Source organism: Emys orbicularis, chromosome 5 (assembly GCF_028017835.1).
Source record: "Emys orbicularis isolate rEmyOrb1 chromosome 5, rEmyOrb1.hap1, whole genome shotgun sequence".
In the NCBI taxonomy this organism is placed as follows: domain Eukaryota; kingdom Metazoa; phylum Chordata; order Testudines; family Emydidae; genus Emys; species Emys orbicularis.
This window is the reverse complement of record NC_088687.1, coordinates 34,866,475-34,887,487: the sequence shown is the minus strand read 5'-3', so window position 1 is coordinate 34,887,487 and position 21,013 is coordinate 34,866,475. Positions and strand designations below refer to the sequence as shown.

The following is a 21,013-nucleotide window of genomic DNA, read 5'->3' as shown; positions in this document are numbered from 1 at the left end:
AGCACTACCCCACTCCCCAGTGCACCCACTCACTACCCAAACCCTCCTGCAGTTTCTTGCTATGACTGAATCACACAATCCTCTGCAACTACAAAGGACTGCAAGAGACTTGGGTGGATCACAGCATGAAAACACAGGTTTTGGGGTCCCAGATGGGACAAGGTTCAGAATCACCGTCTTAGGTGCAGGATTGTTCCATATACTGTCCACCAGTTGTCAGATGCATGTTCCTGTCTAACTTTAAGTGGCTCCAGGGATGGGGGTCTTACCTCCTATTCCCCAATCTCTAATCTCAACATGAGAAAGTTATTCCTGATGTTCACTCTAAATTTTCTTCTGTTCAAATTTCATCTCATTTCTTCAAGTTATACACCCTGAACACTACTTCTTCCATGGTGTTTACACCCACGCTCGTCAACTAACCATAGACCATTATCCTAGCCCATCAGTTATCATCTAGGCAGCCTACATACTGTACATTTATTTCTTTTCATCTTTCCTCATAAGGCTCTAGCAACAGTTAAAAATATTTTGCAAAACATGGGGGCTGCTGTTTTAGGACCAGTAACTGATTGTTACCTATTTCAGTTTCCTTCCGAACAGTACAGACATTGTGTTTACTAAGTAACTAGTAGCAGCAGTTGTGAGACCAATATACTATCCACTGTTTCTTTCTTATGCGGGCCCAGCGATCTCTGCTTCTCCTCCTCCTCCAACACCTTCCTCCTCTTCACCACTGCTTATTTGAGCCTTCTGCAGAAGTCTGGGCCCTGCCAGGCCAATAACCAGCGCTCCAATCGGAGCTGTGATCAGGATTGCCAAGAATGCCACTGTTAGAACATCCATTCCATACTTTTCCAGCTGTTCATCCTGCTGCCCTCTGGCTGTATCTAAGGCAAGGGAACCTATCGCCGCCTACAGAGAAAGAAAAACGTTGTTAAAGAAAACAATGAAACGGAACAACTAACCATTTGCATTTAAAGATGTAAATGAAGGGTCTAATCCTACACTTGGAGTTGTGTGTGGGTGCATGTGCGCACGTCCATTCCATTGTTAGCCTGCATACATTCTTGTGGCCAGGGGGATGTCTGCTTCTTACCCAAAATGGCTGTCATCTATTTACATTTCTAACACTCCCAACACCATAAGATTTAAGAACCATATACAAGGTTAAGGGTTACTTCATATTTGTCTAAGAATGGCCTTCATTCTTTGTTCCACTATAAGCTGCCTTTTCAAGTGGGTTTGCCCTTGGTGATAGTCTTCCATGAGAAACATTGCTGAGCTGTCATGTTACTCCAGTATGAGGGAAGGCCTAATTAAGCCTACATTTTCAAAAATGACTTGTGACTTTTGGATGCTACCATTTTTGATGCCCAATTCAACCCTTTTAAGGGGCCTGATTTGTACTTTAACTTGGGCACCCAAAATCACTAGTAATTTTTGAGATTTTCAGCCATGAATCTTGGACTAGGCCTTAAAAGGTACAAAACTCAGGCTCGTCTCATCTCTGGGGACTGCAGGTCCCAGAGGCCAGGGCCTTCCAAAGAGACAGCTTTGCCGTCAGCCCCTGGAAGCTTCACCTGGAGACTGTCAGCCATGGCATCTCTTGAGGATCACAGCTGCCAACTTCAATGGTGGATTGTCACAGAGTAGGTTTTAAACAGGTGCAGCCTCTGTGCAAAGCACCTGGAAAACACTTTAACCCCAACTAATTAACCACATTATGCAAGATAGGCCTATTACACTTGAACTGAAATTGAGGCTCCTGATTTTTTTTGGGTCCAAACTGACATTTGACCCACATGATTTTTATAGTTATATGCTTTTCAGCCTAGGGCCACTGATGTAAAACAGTTTGTTTTACCATCCACAGTAGGCTTTGTAGATGGTCAGACTTTCCTCATGACAACCAAACCTCTCTGGGAGGGGATGGAGGGAGAGGTGCATTCCCTTATTTGATAGTTTGCTTCCTGGCTGCCTAGAAAGCTGCAGTGAAGTCCAAGTTCAGGGCCAGATGCATATTTAGCCTAGCTGTTCTGCTGCTCAAATGCTGTCACTATGTACTTTCACTTTTAAAGGGCAGATGAAGGAAAGCAAGGGTTGGAAAGGCAGCACTCAGAGGAATCTAGTCCTGACTGCTGAGGTATCATGTGTCTCTGTTCAACTAGGAAACCAGCTATAGGGTGGCAGAATGAAAGACACAGAAAATGCCTAGAGGATGAAGGAGACAGAAAGGGTCCAAACAACCTAAAGAACAACCATTCACCTTACTTTGCCATCTCTCTCCCGCTCCTAGATTGTCAGAGGGGACTTCTAGTCGTTTCTTTTTTTAAATGTCCACCTATCTAGTCTGCCAATATCTTTTTTTTGTGTGTGCTGTTCTGTTTATTCATTTCTGTTTGCAAAGGACCAGCAGTGGTCACACAAGTGTCAAATATCAAGTTAAAATAACCCCTCTGCTCCTACACGAGATTCCCCAATGGATAATAGGGCTGCTCATGCATTTTACAAAGACATACAGCAGCGGCCATAAGTCCATGCACTTGAACTTTCAAGTAGCAAAAAGCCCTTGCCATTGTGTCTAAACTGTGAAATGTACTTTTATTTAATTTGTTATACTTATATAGGTGTCTGCTGTGGAGGATCACATAAGCACTTTCCAAACACAAAATACAAATAATAAATCACTTCCTATTTAGCCATTTCTTTGATAGGCCTGAAAGCACTTAATGAGGATAGCCTCCGACTGAACTTGATCTTGCAGAACATCACAAGATGCAAGACTTCAGCAGGACCTGAGGACCCTCAATTGATTTCAATGGGAGTTATGGCATCTTGCAGGAGGTATTTACCTTTCTTAGGTTTTGCCCACTATCGTTGTGATGCAGGTAAGTATTTTACAGATGGGGAAAGTGAGGCCCAGAGAGGTTTAGTGATTTGCCCAAGGTCACAGAGTAAGACCGTGGCAAAGCTTGACTGCCAGTAATCCCCAGTTCTTACCACTTGCTCATGCTACTTCTCCAAAATGAAGCTGAAGAACACAAGTGGAATTTCTGAGCCAACTAGTGGCCTATTGACAAGAAAGTGATGTTCTGTCTTTAACAGTATGTAGAGAGACTGAAACCTCTGTTGCCAGCCTGGGAAGGGAGGCACAAGCAGAGTTCTAAACTTAGATTCCCTACAGGACACTGGAGAGGAAACTTAAGCTATGTCTACACTGCCCTGGAGCTTGGACCATAGGGGCATGAACAGCAGCATGCACCCAAGTGTTGTGCTGCAACTCCCCTGCCCATTTCAATATGGAAACCCAGAATTCATTATTTCAAAGTCCCACCCAGATCAGTCAATGGTCCTAACCCGTCTCTCACTTACACCCAGATAAATGACTAATAATTCTACTGAGGTCAGTGAATTTAGACTGGTATAAAACTGGTGTGAGAGAAGAATCAGACACGGTGTCTTCTATGATCCTGTCATTCCCCCTCTTGCCATACTCTACCTGGACAGTGGCTTTGGGGATCCATGCCAATGAGACAAATATTTTCTCCTTGAAGTTAAAGCCAGCAAAAGACACCATCAGGAATGTGGCAATGATTCGTACTATTAAGGCAATACCCAGTGTGGCAACACAAAGCCCTAGAGCAGAGAGAAAAACAACTTCTTAAAATGGCGGGGGGCATATTTGAGGAAAACGAGCTTTTAAAATTGCCGATTAACAACATTTTTGCGACAATTTTTTTAAAATTAGAAAAATGAGGTACAGACTATTAGAAATAACCCAATACCATGTGTTTGGAAGTATTTTATAATGCTAGTTTAGTGAATCAGTAATAATGTGGTGTCTTGAGATGTGGAGGATATACTTCAGACAACAAGGACCAATGCAGCAGATAATGCAAGACATTATCTTGATAGAGCCATTGTCACTTAAAACCACTTGCGATGCAACTGTGCATTTGTGCAAATGATGTTTTCAGCATACTGGCCTCAATCTAGCACTCCTCACACAGGCAAAACTCCTATGGAAGTCAAGTGTTTTGCTGGGATAAGGAGCTTCAGATTGCCCCATAATGTAGTACTTTGCTTAGAATTAACTCTGCAGTATTGACTGGAAAACTCAGACTTTATTCAGAACTTGAGGAGATGCTCAATTCCTACCTACAACCCACCACCGCCAAACCCTACCTGCTATATAGGTAAGATGCTCACAAGAGCATTTGCTCCAGTATGTCTAGGGCAGGTAAAACAAAGGAAACGAACTTGTATAGCTATGGCATAACCTATAGGCCAATAGTCATTACAAGCTGTTTTGTAGTGATTCTTTTGGCAGGATAGCTAGCAAAAACTCTAGTCAAAACTACAGTATTGGTTTTCCAAGTAGGCTTACCAACAGTTTCAGGCCTGAGAGACAAAACGGATATTTCTGCTCCAATTAAACCAAAGAGAAAGGGTTGAAAGATGTCCCATGCGACTGCAACAATTTTTTCCACAGCCACCTAGAAGGAAAGGGGTGCAATCTGTAAAGTTAAAAAAATTGGACCTTGTGGCCTCAACATTTGATTTCACCACAAAATAAAATGAGACTGACTGAGAGATTGTTCTGTGTCCATTTCTGTCTGTGTTATAGTGCAAAATTAATATTTTAAAAAAGAGAAAAAAGTGATGCAATGGGGTTGCCAAGATGCAGACACAGCCCATTATGATTTTAAGGCAAAATTATTTTGGTGAAGCAATATTGCACTATGCCTGTACAAGTCATAATTCATAGCAATTACCTTCCTTTTACTAATCAGAGGGAGTGAAAGTGTGTTTGTACTGCTCAGCCCTTTGTCATGTGCTTTCTTACACAAAGAAGGGTTTTGAAGCTAAAAGAACAGGGAAAAGACTCCGTATTGGAAAGGAATTTGATGTTTCACTCATGACAGTACATATTGTACCATTAGCAGGACATTGTACATCTGCAGGAAGAAATACCAAGTCCCCATTTCCTTATATGTTTACATTTCCAGAGACTTATTTCTTCAACACAGCCAGAGAAGATCTTGTGTCTCAGCGAGCTTTTCTCCGTGTGTATATGTCTCGTATAACTGCATCTAAACTTACATGCACATATATACAATCACTTTCAAACTACATATTCCTGAGATGCTGAAGATAAAAACTGCCAGATGGGATCACTATTAAGGCAGATCAGTGTTTACGCCTAATGTCTTTGGAATGCCTGAATGGACACACTGGCAGAGTTATAGCTGAAGGGTTCTACAGGTGTTCTCCATTACTATCCCATGCATACTGACTAGGGGCAAAAGCAACTATATTTGTTAGGCACCAATCTGCAGAAATACTTTATTAACTAAAACTCTTTTTAAATGATCGAAATAAAGGGAAGCACTCTTTAAGAAATATATCCACCACGCACTAAGAAGTTGATTCTAGCTTCTCTCACATGAGGATGGGAATTGCCTTATAGCCAGGTGACCCTACTCCTGCCCTTAAGAGGTTCTGGTCAACACCCTCCAGACATCCAAGATCACAATCTGACCCTGTGTATTTAAAGTGACTTCAGTTAGCTATGAGGCATGGGTATCTAAACATTCACCTTTTCACTTGACCATCCCATGCCTGCAATGAAGGCCAAGACCAGTGTGCAGAGTCCTCCTGATCCTGGGAAACCAAAGTACAGGCTGCCAAACACAGCAAACATGGACAGGCCCAACACAAAGTATGCTCTCTTCCATACAAGAGATGCCTAGAACCAGTGAAAGGAATAAACAAAAGTACATTTTTATTTAAAAAAAATGGAAAAAAGCTTAATTATTAAAACACCAATAAGAAACTGCACCAAGATGGAGGAACCAGAGCTTCCACGAATGACGTCAGCTACCAGGATGTTTTGTTTGTTTATTTTCTTTTTTACTTCTATTCCTATGGAACTTTAATTTCAGATGTTCAATATTTCCTTTGTTCTATCCATCAGAAATCGTGTGCGCAAAGGGCTTTTGTACCATAGGAATTCTAAACATGAAGTTCTATACAAACAATCTTACTTAATGGCAACCATTGAGTTAGCAGCATTTAATCATCTGGTTGTTTCTGTAATGTGTTCTTCACGTTGATAATCAAGAGACAAAGGATGAAATCCTGGCCCCAGTCAAGTCAATGGGCGTTTTGCCATTGACTTCAATGGGGCAAGGATGTTCCCCAAAATCTTTTGGGATATTTTATAATCTCATATTCCTCTAGTCCAAAGGCATTATGCAAACTGTAAACAAATTTCTGTCCAGTTAGGGCTTGGCTACATTGGCGCTTTACAGCGCTGCAACTTTCTCGCTCAGGGGTGTGAAAAAACACCCCACTGAGCACAGCAAGTTACAGCGCTGTAAAGCGTCAGTGTAAACAGTGCCCCAGCGCTGTAAACTAATCCCCTCATGGAGGTGGAGTACCTGCAGCGCTGGGAGAGCTCTCTCCCAGCGCCGGCAGCGCGACGCCGACCACACTCGCACTTCAAAGCGCTCCTGCGGCAGTGCTTTGAAGTTTCGAGTGTAGCCACGGCCTCAAGCTTAGAGCCAACTACAGAGGTCTTATGTGATTTAAAATAATGTAATCTTAATTTTTATTGAAGGCAACAAATACACAATACTCTTGCATGTTAAAATATTATTAAGAGCATTACAAACCAGCTAAACCCAGGAAACTCAGCACTATCATTGTCACTTTGCTCTTAGTTCAGCATATTGTACCCATCGCAGGCAACTCACATAACAAGGAATGTTCTCATGCACATATGTGAAGCACATCAATCTAATTGATGTTCACATTATTGGCTGAAATTGGGGCCAGATTCTGTTCCCGCTGAGCATGAAAACTCCCAGTGACTTCAGAGGGAGTAGGATTGGGGGCTAAGGGTCTAAACTCCCAGCACATTGGAGAATTATGAAATTGCACATCATTACCATAACAGCAAACAAGTAATCCATTTTAACAAATAATAAAATTTCACAGGATTCACAACCGTTGGTGCTAGACACATACCATTCTCTATAAAGTCATCTCCACACCCATTCTGAGTTAGGAAATGGATTGTCTAGTTCTCCTGCTAACCGTCTCTACTCTTAGCAAGATACCTTAGGTGGTATATTTTCAGAAAAATTTTGGGGTTTTTTTACCTGATCATTACTTGGGAAATATTGAATAAAAACTCCTAGAAGCCCACCAGCTACTATGCCAACTGCAACCTCCAGGACCCCTCGGAGGATATTGTAAAGCGTGGAACCTGTTTGTGAACAGTAAGAGAAGAGGGCTTAGACATAAGTATTTACGCACAACCCCTCTTATACCACCCACTAGTCACCATCCCTTCTGCAAGAGAAAATACAGAAAGAAGCAACCCAAATGTTGGACAAGAAATAAGGGGATTAGCGTAGCCCCCAGATTCATGATCATGTAGTTTTATACTATATGGTGAGAGCTTCTGCTCTTCTGCACGAGGCGAGGAAAGGAACAAGAATTCAAGGGCCCAGATGCTATGCATGGGGATGGAAGTATGCTGAATCACATGCTCTCTCTGCAAGATTGCAGATATTCATCTGCACAAAGTATGGTTGAGACTTTAGTCTTTTCTGTGAGGGTAGATCAACCCCAAGGAAGGGGCAGAGCTGAGGAGCAGGAGATGTACATGGGAGGCCTCCCTCAGGCCCCTAGGTGGAAATCAGTGTGGGAATTAACACTGCTCACGACAGCATTGATTTTCCCTTCTGGTTTCTAAGAAAGAGATTAATGTGCAATCTGAATGGAGAGAATCACTGACAGCATGGCTTCTGAGTGAGCGGTGCTGTCAGGGGAAGGCACAGAGGAGGAGCAGCACTGACACGCAAGGTCCTCACACAGATGCCCCACAATCTGACATGATGTCCCCATAAATCCTTGGATACCATATGATTTCTATATGACATATTCTGCCTCCTATGTGTGGCTGCAAACCCTTCCCCATGATGGGATGGTATCTGGAGCTCTGAGTTCATCCTGGGAAGATGTAGAGACTTTTTTGCCTTGTGGGGGGTTTTTAGGCAGGGAAGAATTTCGCTTACACAGTAGGGGAGTCACATGCATGTCCTAAGAAAGTTTAGTTACTTTGTGAAATACAAAATTACTAAAATATTTAATTTGCAAACACTTTCACCAGATCAGCCATTTGTTGATTTCTAGCTACAAATATTGATGACACAGTATTTCTTAGGCCATGTCTACACTACAAAATTAAGTCAACTTAACTTACGTCGGCATACAGCCGCCACAGTAATTACATCACTTGTGCGTCTCTACACTTTGCTCCTTGTGTCAGTGGTGCACGCCCTCACCAGGAGCACTTGTATCAATTGTACTTTCAATGGCATTGTGGGACGGCTCCTGAAAGCCAGTAAGTCGACATAACTAACACAGTGTCTACAAGGCCACTATATTGACCTATCTACCTCGACTTTGACTCTATGCCGCTCATGAAGGTGGAGTTATTAAGTTGGCGTAGCATGGCACTTATGTCAGCGGGAGCAAAATCTAAGTGTAGGCATAGTTAGGTGGATGTAAGCTACTTACATCGATCTAACTCTGTAGTGTAGACCAGACCTCAATGTTGGCCTACATTTCCCCTTCACCGCTATCCCTCCTCACATGAACAAGTCACTATTCTTGTTGCCTCTTAAACAGGCTGCCACTTAGAGATACATTCAAAAATTAGTTCAGTGTACAAAGCACCCAAATTGGATTAATCAGAAGCACTTAGTGCTGACTTAACTCTGCTCCCATTGAAGTGAGAGTTCTACCACTGACTTTGATTGGAGCAGAATTAGGCTAATGCTGAGTGCTCGGAAAATCCCACCCCTAATTCATAGCCCTAAAACACGACTTCAAGTTTGTGCTCTAACTCTGCCTTATTTTCTAGTGAAGATAAACCTTAAGAGACAACCTGGTTTATGACAGTGGCCTGGTTAACAGGATTTCTCATGGGATGAGCAACAGGGAGAGAGGGAAACGTACACAATCCTTCTAGGGATGAGATGGCCATACAGGCAATCCTTACCCCATCATCAACATTCAGTAGCTGCAAATGATGGCAGGAAATTTAACACAGTGTGCAGCAAATTAGTGACAGAATTCTCAGTGACAACAATAAGAGCTATCCACTTCCAACACACCACTCGGAAACTCTTCCCTTGAGACAGTCAGAGAGAGGCTTTCGGGGCACAAAGTTTGCAATAATATCTGGGAAGTTTTCTATTGTTTTAATCAACTGAGACATTTTCCCCACCAATATTTGTTTTAGTGAAAATCAGTTATTTGATTTTTTAAAAAACACAGATTTGACTTTTTTCGTAAATATCACCATTTTGTCTAATATCTGGGAAGAAGAAGATGATCCACCCAGATGACTCTCTAACTTTACATGGGCAGCAAGAGTGAGGGAAAATGCTGATGGAATTGCTTGTCAGACCTACTTGTTCAGAATAATAATTTAATAAAAATAATGGAGACAGAGAGTCTTAATAACTTCCTGAAGGTCACACAGCGAGTCAGTGGAGGAGCTCGGAACAGAACTCAGGTTTCCCAGGTCCCAGCACATACTAATATGCTTTACTGCATATCTGATTAGCATCAGCCACTTGCTCTGCACATGGGTAATTTCACACATAATTATCATCTGAGTCTCCAGTATATAAACCGAGCCCCTATCGATTTATCACTAATTGACCATAACAGATTACAGATTCCTTATCATATTTTCATATTTTCCCTAGATTTTGCCATCTATGGATTAGGTAGTGTACCTGAAGAGAAGGCCATGCCCAAGCATGTGTTGAAGCCGGTGATGGCCAGAATGTCATCAATGCTGCCAGCAGCCATTAGCAAGGTCGGGACACCCTTTTCAACACCATACCCGCCTGCTTGCAAGATCAGCATAGAGGGGACCACAACAGCAGGAGAGACAGCGCCTAGAACAAAACTAAACACACAGAATTTCATTCATCCCTTCTTAAAAATAAAATATTCAACTGGAAAATCCACCATGGCCCTTTTAACTACACATCTGTGTAAACCTACAGTCCACTTTTGTCACGTGCCCAAATGGGTGACATTAAAATAAGGGGTTTGATGGAACAAGATGAATACACTCCCCGTCCCCCCAAAGAGTAGAGGACATATCAGATTCTATCTCTTGATTTTAATGGAATGGCTACACTATAGGTGGCTCTTTAAGGGAAATTCTGAACTCAGTATTTCCACGTCCTAACAGGACGCCTGCAACAACATTTCTTTTTGCTCCTAAAGGCCCTCTGCATTCCAGACAAAGCCCCCCAGGATTCTATCACCCCATTGTTCTTTTGTTTATGCTAACTCTTCACTCTCAAGGGCCCACATCACAACCAGCATCCCTGCCAGTCTCGTGCAGTGAGGCTAGATTCCCTTCCTTGCCTATGAACGCCTCCCCCTCAAACCAGCCACAGGGCACGGCATAGCTTTCACAGCATTTCACCATTGTGAGACACACAGGCAACTAGTACTGAATCCATGTCTTCTGCCTGGCAGTGCACAAAGGATGCACTGGGCTAGCCGTGGCATTCTTTAGTTCAAGGGAAGATCCCTAGCAGGGAGATTGGCAGCATCAGCTAGAATTAAGCCATTTTGAATTTTTACATAGGAGAAAACAGAGTAAATTACCCTAATATAAATCCCCATTGCCATGGCAAATGCATCAGAAAGTGGGCAAGAACAGCAGCTGCGCATGTCTCAGTGAGGCAGGGCCCGAAAGAAAGCCTTAAACAGACTGCCTTTAACTTCTTCAGAGCCTGAAATAGAACCATATTTACACATTAACAACATATCCCTTCAATTTCATAAAGAGAAACGCAGCTAAAGATCTGCTCTGGTTTATTACTGAAGTCCCAGTGACATGGCATCATACAGTACAGTTTATTGTAAAAGCTAGGACTTAGGGCATTTAGTGGGTTGAGCCCATCTTTGATCTGGTCCTAGCTTTGGTCTCCTTTGGTCTGAAAATGGCCATATCACAGAGGGAAAAGAATTCAAATACTGAACTTGGCAGCCCAACTGTGTGTAACACTGTGCCCGAACACAAGGTTTAAAAGCCCTCTTGAATGTCTTGGTAAAGAATAGGATGCTACATTGGAAAACAGACATTTTAGAGAGTAACAATAGAAATGTTGCAACCTGAGATTTTCTGGGACTTACTATAAGTGAGTATCCTCAAGAAAAATCTCATGTCATGTCATGATGGACACTTCCTATCCAGCCTTTACCTTGACTAGGAAAAGTATCTGAGTTTAGGTAGGCTTAGCTAACATGTGCTAGTTACGCCTGACATACCCTCTACTTCCATTCAAGTGTAGGAACAGGGCAACACCTTATAGCTTGATTTTAGCTGGTCAAGTTATAAACTAGGCAGGAGCCCCCCTTCTTTCCCCCCCTCTTTTATTAGCATTGGAGATATCAAATTTCGTAGTGACTGGGGAAGGGATCATAGAAATATCATGGGATCTATTATTTATCAGGACCGATATCAGCTGTCTTTTCATCTAGGGCAGTTGGACTCTTCTTTACAATTAATATCCTCACATAAAACAATAAAAAATATTACTTATAGGGCTTCCTTTCACCAGAGTGTCTTATCATAAAGGAGATTCTCTTCTCTTCAGTGTCCTGGATCCCTGCATTGTTTATTTTACCTTTTTCTCCCTTTGAATGATCTCTTAGCAGGACAATAGACTTTATAGGAAAACTTACAAAACAAATGGAACAATTTACACAACTTGACAAATCAAGATAAAGTGCATTTAACTGAGATGTCCAACTCACAAAACAGAAATAATTTTATTTATTTATTTAGTGAAAAAAATCACAAAATGGAATGCTCACCAATCCTATGTATCCGGCTGATAGGGTATAGATATTTCTTAACCTTCACTAATATAAGAACAATATTGTATTGTATTTTAAACCACTTCCAATAGAAACAAGGCTATAAAATGCAAAACTTATGAGATTTAATAATTTGATATAGTATTGATTTCAAGCAAACAGCTGATCAAATATTTTGATACTGTTAGTGGCTTGTTTGTTTGTATGTTTTTACACCAGAAACATTAGATACTGTACCTTTGGATCAAGGCCAAGCCCAGCTCGGACCAAGATAATGGAAAGGGCAATATTTCTCAGCGCTGCAGACCACTTCGGATTTATCTGGACTATGTCACTGATGAATGGGGTATTTCGGATGAGAAAACCTGCAAGCAACATCCCTAAAAAACAAGCAAGCATTTCTTGACTGAGTTGTTATTATTGTATTTCAGTAGCGTCTAGAGTGAAACCAGAATCTTTTGTGGAAAACTTCAATGAGAAAATTAGGATCTGCTATGCTGGGACAGGACCTCTTAAGAGTTAGTTGTGTACTTGACAGATGTTACTCTATAACCTGAGAGATTAAAATTGAAAAATTAGAGGACAGGAAGCAAAGAAGAAACTGAGTAGGAAAATAAGAGGTAAAGGTTATTGGAAGTGATGTGGTTTGACTGACCCATACCAAACAGGTGATGGATATAGTGCTACTGGTGAAATGTTGGCTGATATGTCCTATATTAAATGTAAATTTGTCATCGACAGTAAACTAAGTGAAATTTTAGTCAGCACATAAATTTAAGAAGTTCTGTCTGAGGTGGTCATAGCTATGTAATTTAATGGCTCTTGCAAAAATGTTTTTTTCTAATTTTTCTAATTTCCATGGGAATTAGCAGATCCACTGATCAGCAGTGAGCCTCATCTAGACTTTACTTTTTTACATTACTGTTATTACTTGCATTACCGTAGTGCCTAGAAGCCTCAACCAACAATGAGCCCCCAGTGTACCAGGTGCTGTACAAACGTATAGGCCCTATTTTCACTAAAGATTTTTGTTGTGCTGTAATTCATTTGATTGTTAAGTAACTCAAGTTGGCTAACATCACTAAAAATGAAAATGTGGACACTCCACAACCAGCTGGTCATGGACCATTCCACAGCGCAGCCTAGGATTGGAAGCCCCATCTCCTGATTCTCAGTCCAGTGCCCTATCCAATGGATCATACCGCTGCCCTGTCAGTATGAGTTTTATAACCGTATCTTATATCCTGCAATCATGTGCTGAGAAATAGGATTAATAAAAGCAAAGAAATCTAAAGTCATGCAGAAGATGAAATTAAGAAATGAGATACACAAAACAATCAGATGGTCAGCAGGAAGAAACATACTGAGGCCTGATTTAAAACCCTGTTTTTCTTAAACAAGCAAACCCACTGAGCACACATGGTACTGGCGACAGACATCAGAATTAAGATCTGCCATCCAAGTGTAGCCCATTCCAGACTACACAGCCCACCATGAACGCAGGCAGCTTTAGGTCTTTTAAGTGATGCTTTTTTTTTTTCACAGAAGAAAGGAAGCTTCTGCTGCTCATTGGGGGTGGTTTAATTATGTCAATGGGAGAGCTCTCTCCCCTTGGTATAAAGCAGCTACACAAGAGAGCTTACAGTGTTGCAGCTGCATCAATTGTCTTCCCCCACCCCCCTCCCCCCGCCCCCGCAATGCTCCTGTAAGGTCTCTAGTGTAGACATAGCCTTTGACAAGTACTCAACAGCCAGCAGCTTCCATTGTTCTCAACCTAAATGGAGCTCGTCTGAAAATCTGACCCATTATCTATCCACGTGCCTAAAGGGGAGTGACTGGGTGCTGATTGAGGTCCTTTGAAAATCTGGCATGAAATATATAATATGTGCAAAAATTAAATCACAGATTTTTAAAATTCTTATGAATGCAACATTCACATAGGAGGAACTTCAGTTGTTTGCTCCCATCTTCTGTTTGAGCCACAAGGAAAATTCAGCCTTTTGCAAATGCTTGTTTTGCAGTCTCCAGTTAGATGGTTTTGCTACAAGAAGTGCTTTGTGAAAAAGGTATTTTTAAACACAGGCCTGCAATGCCCTATCTTAGGGCCTGAACCTGCAAACATTTAATTTAGTAGCGGAGCTTAATATTTATCTTATGAAATATAAATCCATAATAAGATTTTTTTTTTTTTTGGTCAATACTGTGCTCATGTTGCTCACAGACTGCCTGCTGTGTGCCGACAGGCCTTGGCTATGGCTTTTATTTGACCTGGAACACTTCTACCTGATAGCTACTATTTGTTCTTCTTCCCACGGCCTCTAGGAGAAACAAAGGCAGCATCATGTGCTTCACTGTGACAATTACAGGAGCCTATGGGTTGGAACACTGATCACAGTTTCTCTGTGTTTTTTTGCCATGTTAGGGTCATAGGACCTGCATAACAATGGGGTTCATAGCCCCTTCTTAAGACCATCTCTGTTGCTATACTCTCCTTTAATCTATGCGGGGCTGGCATAAAGACTCCCTTCACACCAAAGAGAGGCTCTGCAATATGCCCCCATGTAGGTGATCTGCTGGCAATTGCACCACCCAGCCTCACTGTAAGGGTTAAGTAGTAGGAAGCCATCTGCATTGGACTGAATTCCTTCTAAAAGGGATAAATCAAAGGCAAGGATGTCCATGACTGAATATAGGTCCTTGTATTTTTATCACCATTTTTCATGTGAAAACAAAGAACATTTAATATTCCCTTCTACCTCCTTGATTCCTAGATTTTTCTCAAATACTAGGAACCTTAGGCATGAAGATTGTCAAAAGCATCTCATCAGGCATGTGCTATCCTGCTAATGCTTCTGTTCTTCAGCATTACCCACCTGACAAGAAGTTTTGTGCCCAAGTCATAACTTTTGAGCAAAGGAGTAGTTTACAAAAAGTAAGAAGAATCGATATGGTCAGAAACAGTAGCTCAAACTTGCTTTAAAAATAAAAAGGTTTTGACTTTGCAAGTTCACTGTCTAAAGGCTGCGATACCTAATGCTATATGCCACTTCATACAGCATTGCACTCAGTAATCCATGTGCAAATTCCAAATCATGGTCAGATCCAATGGGTTTACACATTATTTTCATAATCTCAGTGGACCAGATTCTGACCTGCTTCTTCATGGTGCTCTGCAAGCACTCCCATTTTCTTCATGTAAGCGTGGCAAGAGAGCTGATCAGAAAAACATTGACGGCACCATTTTCCAGTGGAAAATGCAGTTCTAGCAAAACTGAAACACTTCATGAAATTGTGTTGATTTCACCGACATTTAGAAAAAAAACAAAACAAAATAATTCAGACAAAACATCCCATTTCACAACATCTCATTTTTACATTTGGAATGAAACATTTCATTTTTTTGTTTTGAAACCACATTTTGTTTTGAAGTTTTTGTTATTCTGTATTATATAAAGGAAAAAAAGTCATAATAGAAAGAAGACATTTTGATCAACCCAAAAAGGAATTTGGGGGGGAATTTTTCATCCTGGAGAATTTTGAAAGGTTTGGGTTTCATTATAATTCGAAACTAAGACACATTTTGAAATCATTTGTGACAGGGGATTGTTGAGTCATAGGGGGGGAAATCTGAGCCCAGGTCAGCAACCACGGTGACAAGCTTGAGTCAAGACTGACAAAGGGGGAAGAAACAGACTGCTTGGGGGAAGGTGGGGGACAGAGATTCTTAAAGTGCTAGAAACTTCCTTTTGAGATACACACAAGACAGTCAAGAGTAACACTCCTTGCATTATGAATTCATTATTACCCTGTAACCAGGTGGCCTAGGGGCACGGATCTCACTTACAGTGCCAGAAATCCTACATTCAAATTCCAGGGTAGCCACTGTGGCAGGAATTAACGTTATAGAAGGGATATTAAATCTTGTGCATTATAGGGCTTAAAGCCAATCTTTATTAGAGATCAAGATGAGACCTGTGTGGGGGCAGATTATCCCACACTTGCCTATTGTGGGGTTCTTACATCTTCCTCTGAAGTATTTGGTATTGGCTACTGTCAGAAGCAGGACACTGGACTAAATGGACATTGGGTCTGAGCCTGTATTTCAGTTCCTATGTTCCTAAGCAAAACTATGCAAGAATAAAAAGAGAGAGAATATATCACACAATACTTACCGAGGAGAGGAGGTAAAGGAGGCAGTGTTGGTATTCTAATGAGCCCAAAAATTTTACCTCCAATGACAGCAAAAAAAAAGAGAAACAGAATTCCAAATATGTTCCCACCCGGAAGACACTCACTGCCTGTGATGGACCAGACCACAGCCCAGACAAGTATTACTGTTGCAACTAGAAGAAGACAGGAAAAATATATTTAATCATCTCTAAGGAATGGCTTAGTTCACTTCAGATTTACATTTGTAAATGATTTTTTTTGGGGGGGGGGGAAGTATTATCTGCTTAATTTTAGAAATAAAACATTTACTTTTAATGTCAGTTTAGTTACAACAATCTTTGATGTTCTTTGAGCTGAAGCTCTGATTTTGTTGGTGCTAAAATAGGACAGTAAGTCACAATAGTGTATGCACTGTACTTAGGGCCCTTCGTTTTCAGTTTTTATTTTATTTATTTTTTCCTGGGAATTTATCAGTGTTTATTACCACAACAACAAAAAAACAGGTGAAAATCAGTGCAAAATTAATAATTTTTCTGGGTAAATATCGGGGTTTATTTTGGTGGGTGGAAAGACAGGGGAAAAAAGTATTCAGTAGATTAATGCTTTGAATTCCGTCCATCAGTGTGGTTTGCTGCAGAATTAAAACAGAACTCAAAACACAATGCCATCTCTGAGTTTAAGAAAACAATATATCTCTAATCCCCAAATAAAACTTTTCATTTGAATAAACAGTTTACTGTTGTAGACTTAGAACTATAAGCCTATAAATATTTACATTTAATAATTGAGCCACTCCATTTGCAGCACATACACTCAACTTCATCCATTTCTCCTTTTTGTTTTTTTAAAACTTTCAAATACTTCCTTGTGTTCTGAAACATATTCTGATACAGATTTTTCATTTTCTTCCCATTTTAGTATGTCAAATCTTTAGATTGTGATCTGCTAGGCTGACCAGATAGCAAGTGTGAAAAATCGGGACAGGGAGTGGGGGGTAATAGGAGCCTATATAAGAAAAAGCCCCAAATATCGGGACTGTCCCTATAAAATCTGGTCACCCTATGATCTGCTAACAACTTGAAATGTGTACGTGGTGAGCATGAGATTCATCAGTAAGTTCAGATGTGCACGCACTTCGGAGCTTGCGTGTGTGCCTGTTTGTTTATGGTGTGTATCTTCTGGGGCAGGTTTGTTTACCTGCCCCATCCACAGGTCCGGCCAATCGCGGCTCCCACTGGCAGCAGTTTGCTGCTCCAGGCCAATGGGGGCTGCTGGAAGCGGCGTGGGCAGAGGGACGTACTGGCTGCCGCTTCCAGAAGCTCCCATTGGCCTGGAGCATCAAACCATGGCCAGTGGGAGCCACGATTGGCCGGACCTGTGGATGGGGCAGGTAAATAAACCGGCCGAGCCTGGCCCGCCAGGGGCTTTCCCTACACAAGTGGCGTCCCAAGTTTGGGAAACACTGGTCTAAACTAATACATAAACTTACTTCAACAGGCAACTTTGCATATACACACAGACTAATGTATTATCATAATACATATATCTCATGCAGTGTATTGTATTTTCCTAATAAAACAAGTTATTTTGTATATATTTAAATTATACAAAAGTAGGGTAAAAATTGGAAACAACTGAATAATACTTTTTGTAAAATTTGGGAATTTTTTGGTAAAAATCAGTTTAAACTGAAAACGAAGGGGCTTAACTGTATTGCTGAGCGAGCATCTGTCCCCGATACAGAGAAGCACTTGAGCATGTGCTTAAATGTAAGCAGGTGAGTAATTCTATTAACACGTCTTGCCTGTATTGTGAAGTCTTCAGCTGCTTGAGGAATGCACCAGTAATCTACTGTACACTCTAGCCTGGCTTATTGCTATTAGTTTTCAAAGTTTCATTTTGAAAGAATAAAAGAAAATTGCAGCTGGGTAGATTTATGCACTGGATTCTTCCACTATGAAAACAATCCCTAGCAAAGGGGCATGCACAGGGGGTCTCCACACAACCTAACGCAGGGCAGAGAGTTTCCCCTGATACAAGCAGGGAAAATGCAGATATTTCATAACCTGAAGGTATCTTGTTCTTCCAGGCTCGCAGCTCTGGTCCTGCAATGAGCCAGGGAGAGCAAGCAAGGACGGACACAAACAGAAGATGGAAGAAGAGAAAAAAAAATCCCAGAATGATCCATCTCTGCCCTCTTGCACCATCTCCCCACATGCATACAGGGGAGTTCCTGCATTTTAGAGTTGGAGTTTCTTCTTCTTGTGACAAGGCCCAGGCAGCCAGGAGAGGGAGGCAGTGGGGTAACAAATGTACTAGCCTGTGAATCCAGAGGGGCAGAGCATAGGATAGAAGGCTCTCACATACATATGAGTGCCTTCACTTGGGAAGCTCTGCAATCCTTGGCCAGCCCTGAGTTTTTATCTTGGACTTCCATAACAGGCCAACCTTTCTATTGAATGGGTCGATCTGCCTTGGGGCCAGGATCCTAGGCTTGCAAAATTTTAGGTATGTAGCGCTGGACTGAGTCCTAAGTAACAGAAGAAGGTTCTTCTGAAACTAGTGTATTCATGACCTAATTTCAACACAAGCCATTTATTTTGCCAGAAAAGTAATGATTTATAATCTTCTTTACAGTTCATTTGCGGGTGAGAACATTCAAACAGGCTGAAGAACTCACGCTTCTGATCAAAACAATTTCTAATATGAAGATAAGCCAGCTAATAAGACTGAAGGAGCTGGGGATGGGGGTGGGAGTGGGGCGGGAAAGGCACTAAAAATTCAAGTCCTTGTTCTACATCAAAATTCTCCCATCAGTGCACCTAAAGATTTGCCTGACAGGTCAAAAGTAACAGTCCCTTCATGTTTCTTTACTGTTTACAGAAAAGCTATCAGCTATCACATCTAGAAAATGAAACGTTGGTGTGTATACTCATATGTCAAATAATTAAACATTTTGCATCGCCTGTCCCATACATACCGTTTGTCACTGTTCGGGCAAGAAGGCCTTGAGGAGGACAAGCAAATATTTGCCTCAGTTTCCTTGGAGGCTTTGACTCTGTCAGCGGTTTCTGAAGTTGCCTTGCACAATTGTGCAACAGAGCAGTTTCTTCCGTTTGTGCATTTCCATCTGTACCTTTGCAGTCCAAGACAGTTACCTCCTGAGTTAAAAACAATAAGCTTTCTCTGAAGCAGCCTTGTGTACATTTGCAATAAGCTACCCGAGGGCTATGTTTACTATAACATAGCTAACTGTAGGTCAGGGCTTCTCAATATATTTTTACATAGTGTGGAGCCCAGTTTAAGAGAGATTTGCTTGTGGACCAGCTGCCCTTCCGTTCACGACTGCACAGGGCACCTGCCAGTCCCAGTCATATTCGCATAACATCTCTGTGGCAACTACAGCAACTTACTACATGGAAAACCTCATTGGGAGCGTGTGTCATATTTTCAAGTTGTTTTTTAATGCAATTTAGCAGCTGAAAACAAGTCAGAGACAGCAGGTGCTGCCCAGTGAACTGCCTGTGGTTCACTGTTTGAGAATTACTGCAGTAATCTTAACTCCACCTGAAAGATTTTTGTGTGGGTGATGGGTCTTTGTAATATTTAAACTAATTCAACCGACACTTCAACTGAAGTCAGGACCACTGATTTCAGGCAGCTAAACCCACAAAGGAAACACTTTATAGAATATATGGTAAATGTAAGAAAGGCCCAAATTGAGGGGGTACAAGTTCCCTTTGTAAAACTAATTTCCTTCAATATTTTAATGAAGCTGGAGAAAGGAGAGCTGCCCTCGGTAACCCTGTACTAGGAGAGGCCTGAATACAGATACAAATGCAATTACCTGAGTTTTCTGATTCATGGGAACAGTGCCATTTCCCACCTCTATAGACAGCTCTGGATCTTCACTCTCCTCCACAATATCCTCCTTCTCCATGTTGACAAACCTACAATAAAAAAAATAAACAGAAGTTTTGAAGAATAAGCAGAAGCAAATCAGACATGTATATTTGCCTGTTTCAAGACGTTTTTAAAGTCATATTTCTTTCTTTCCCCATACAAAAGAGAAAGCCTCATAGACACCAACTGTATATTACATATTAGAAAGTATGTAATGAAGCTTTTGTGTGCATATCTATATATTAGTTTATATCTATTTATTCTGTTAAAAAAAACTATGTTAGAAGAACATTGTTGAAGTTGCAAAGTCAATAACTCAGAAATGGAAAAGGTCATAACTATGTTTGTCTGTGCAACCTTAAATCATCCCCCTTGTGTGTATGATTCCGATAAGTAATTTTTCCCCCCTCACAGGAGCAATAGGAGGAAGAGAATCAGATTTTCCTGTGTCCTATCTGGACTTCTAGTTCTGCATGAATCATGAGCATCTGATGCAGGAGGCTCAATGGGTCCTGCAAACACGTGCAGTGCACTGGAGCTTTCAAAAAGTTAAAATCGAGCAAACAATTTTTAATAATGCGCAGATACAAATGGTGTTTTTCCACAGCCTAAAACTTGGCCAAATTTAGGTTGTATTTCAAGGGGGTAGTGAAAGGAATTTCTGCCAACTGCTAAGTTCCTACCCCAAACCATGTCAGAGCTATTTAACAAAAAAGTCCTTAAGAGTTTGAATTAAGATCTCAAATATCTATTGATCTGTCTGGGTTTTTATACTGCCCTCATCAAATGTGGCATCTGAGCATCTTGGTACAGTAGTTACCTAATTACCAACAAACCAGCCTGCAGGATTCCTTAATTTTCAGCAGCACTCATTTTATTAAGCATGTGATCTCATGCACCTCTCCGAACAGCCACCAGTCAACAGGCTGGCACAGTTAGCTTTTGTGGGGGGTGGAACATTCCATTAGAATGTTCTCTCCTTCAAAACAAACAACAAAAAGAGGAC

The 21,013-nt window shown here is 41.2% G+C and overlaps 1 protein-coding gene across 1 annotated transcript; it reads right to left on the bottom strand.

Annotated features, from left to right (window-relative positions):
• Positions 1-675: 675 nt before the first annotated feature.
• Positions 676-20,044, bottom strand: SLC9B2 (solute carrier family 9 member B2). Its single transcript, XM_065405411.1, has 11 exons — positions 19,952-20,044; positions 19,085-19,265; positions 16,107-16,277; positions 12,172-12,314; positions 10,717-10,844; positions 9,825-10,000; positions 7,170-7,276; positions 5,603-5,752; positions 4,391-4,499; positions 3,503-3,639; positions 676-915 (listed from the first exon to the last, which is right to left on the bottom strand). Exons 1-11 carry the CDS (start codon positions 20,042-20,044, stop codon positions 676-678), a joined length of 1,635 nt encoding a protein of 544 aa, XP_065261483.1.
• Between the last annotated feature and the right edge of the window lie 969 nt (positions 20,045-21,013).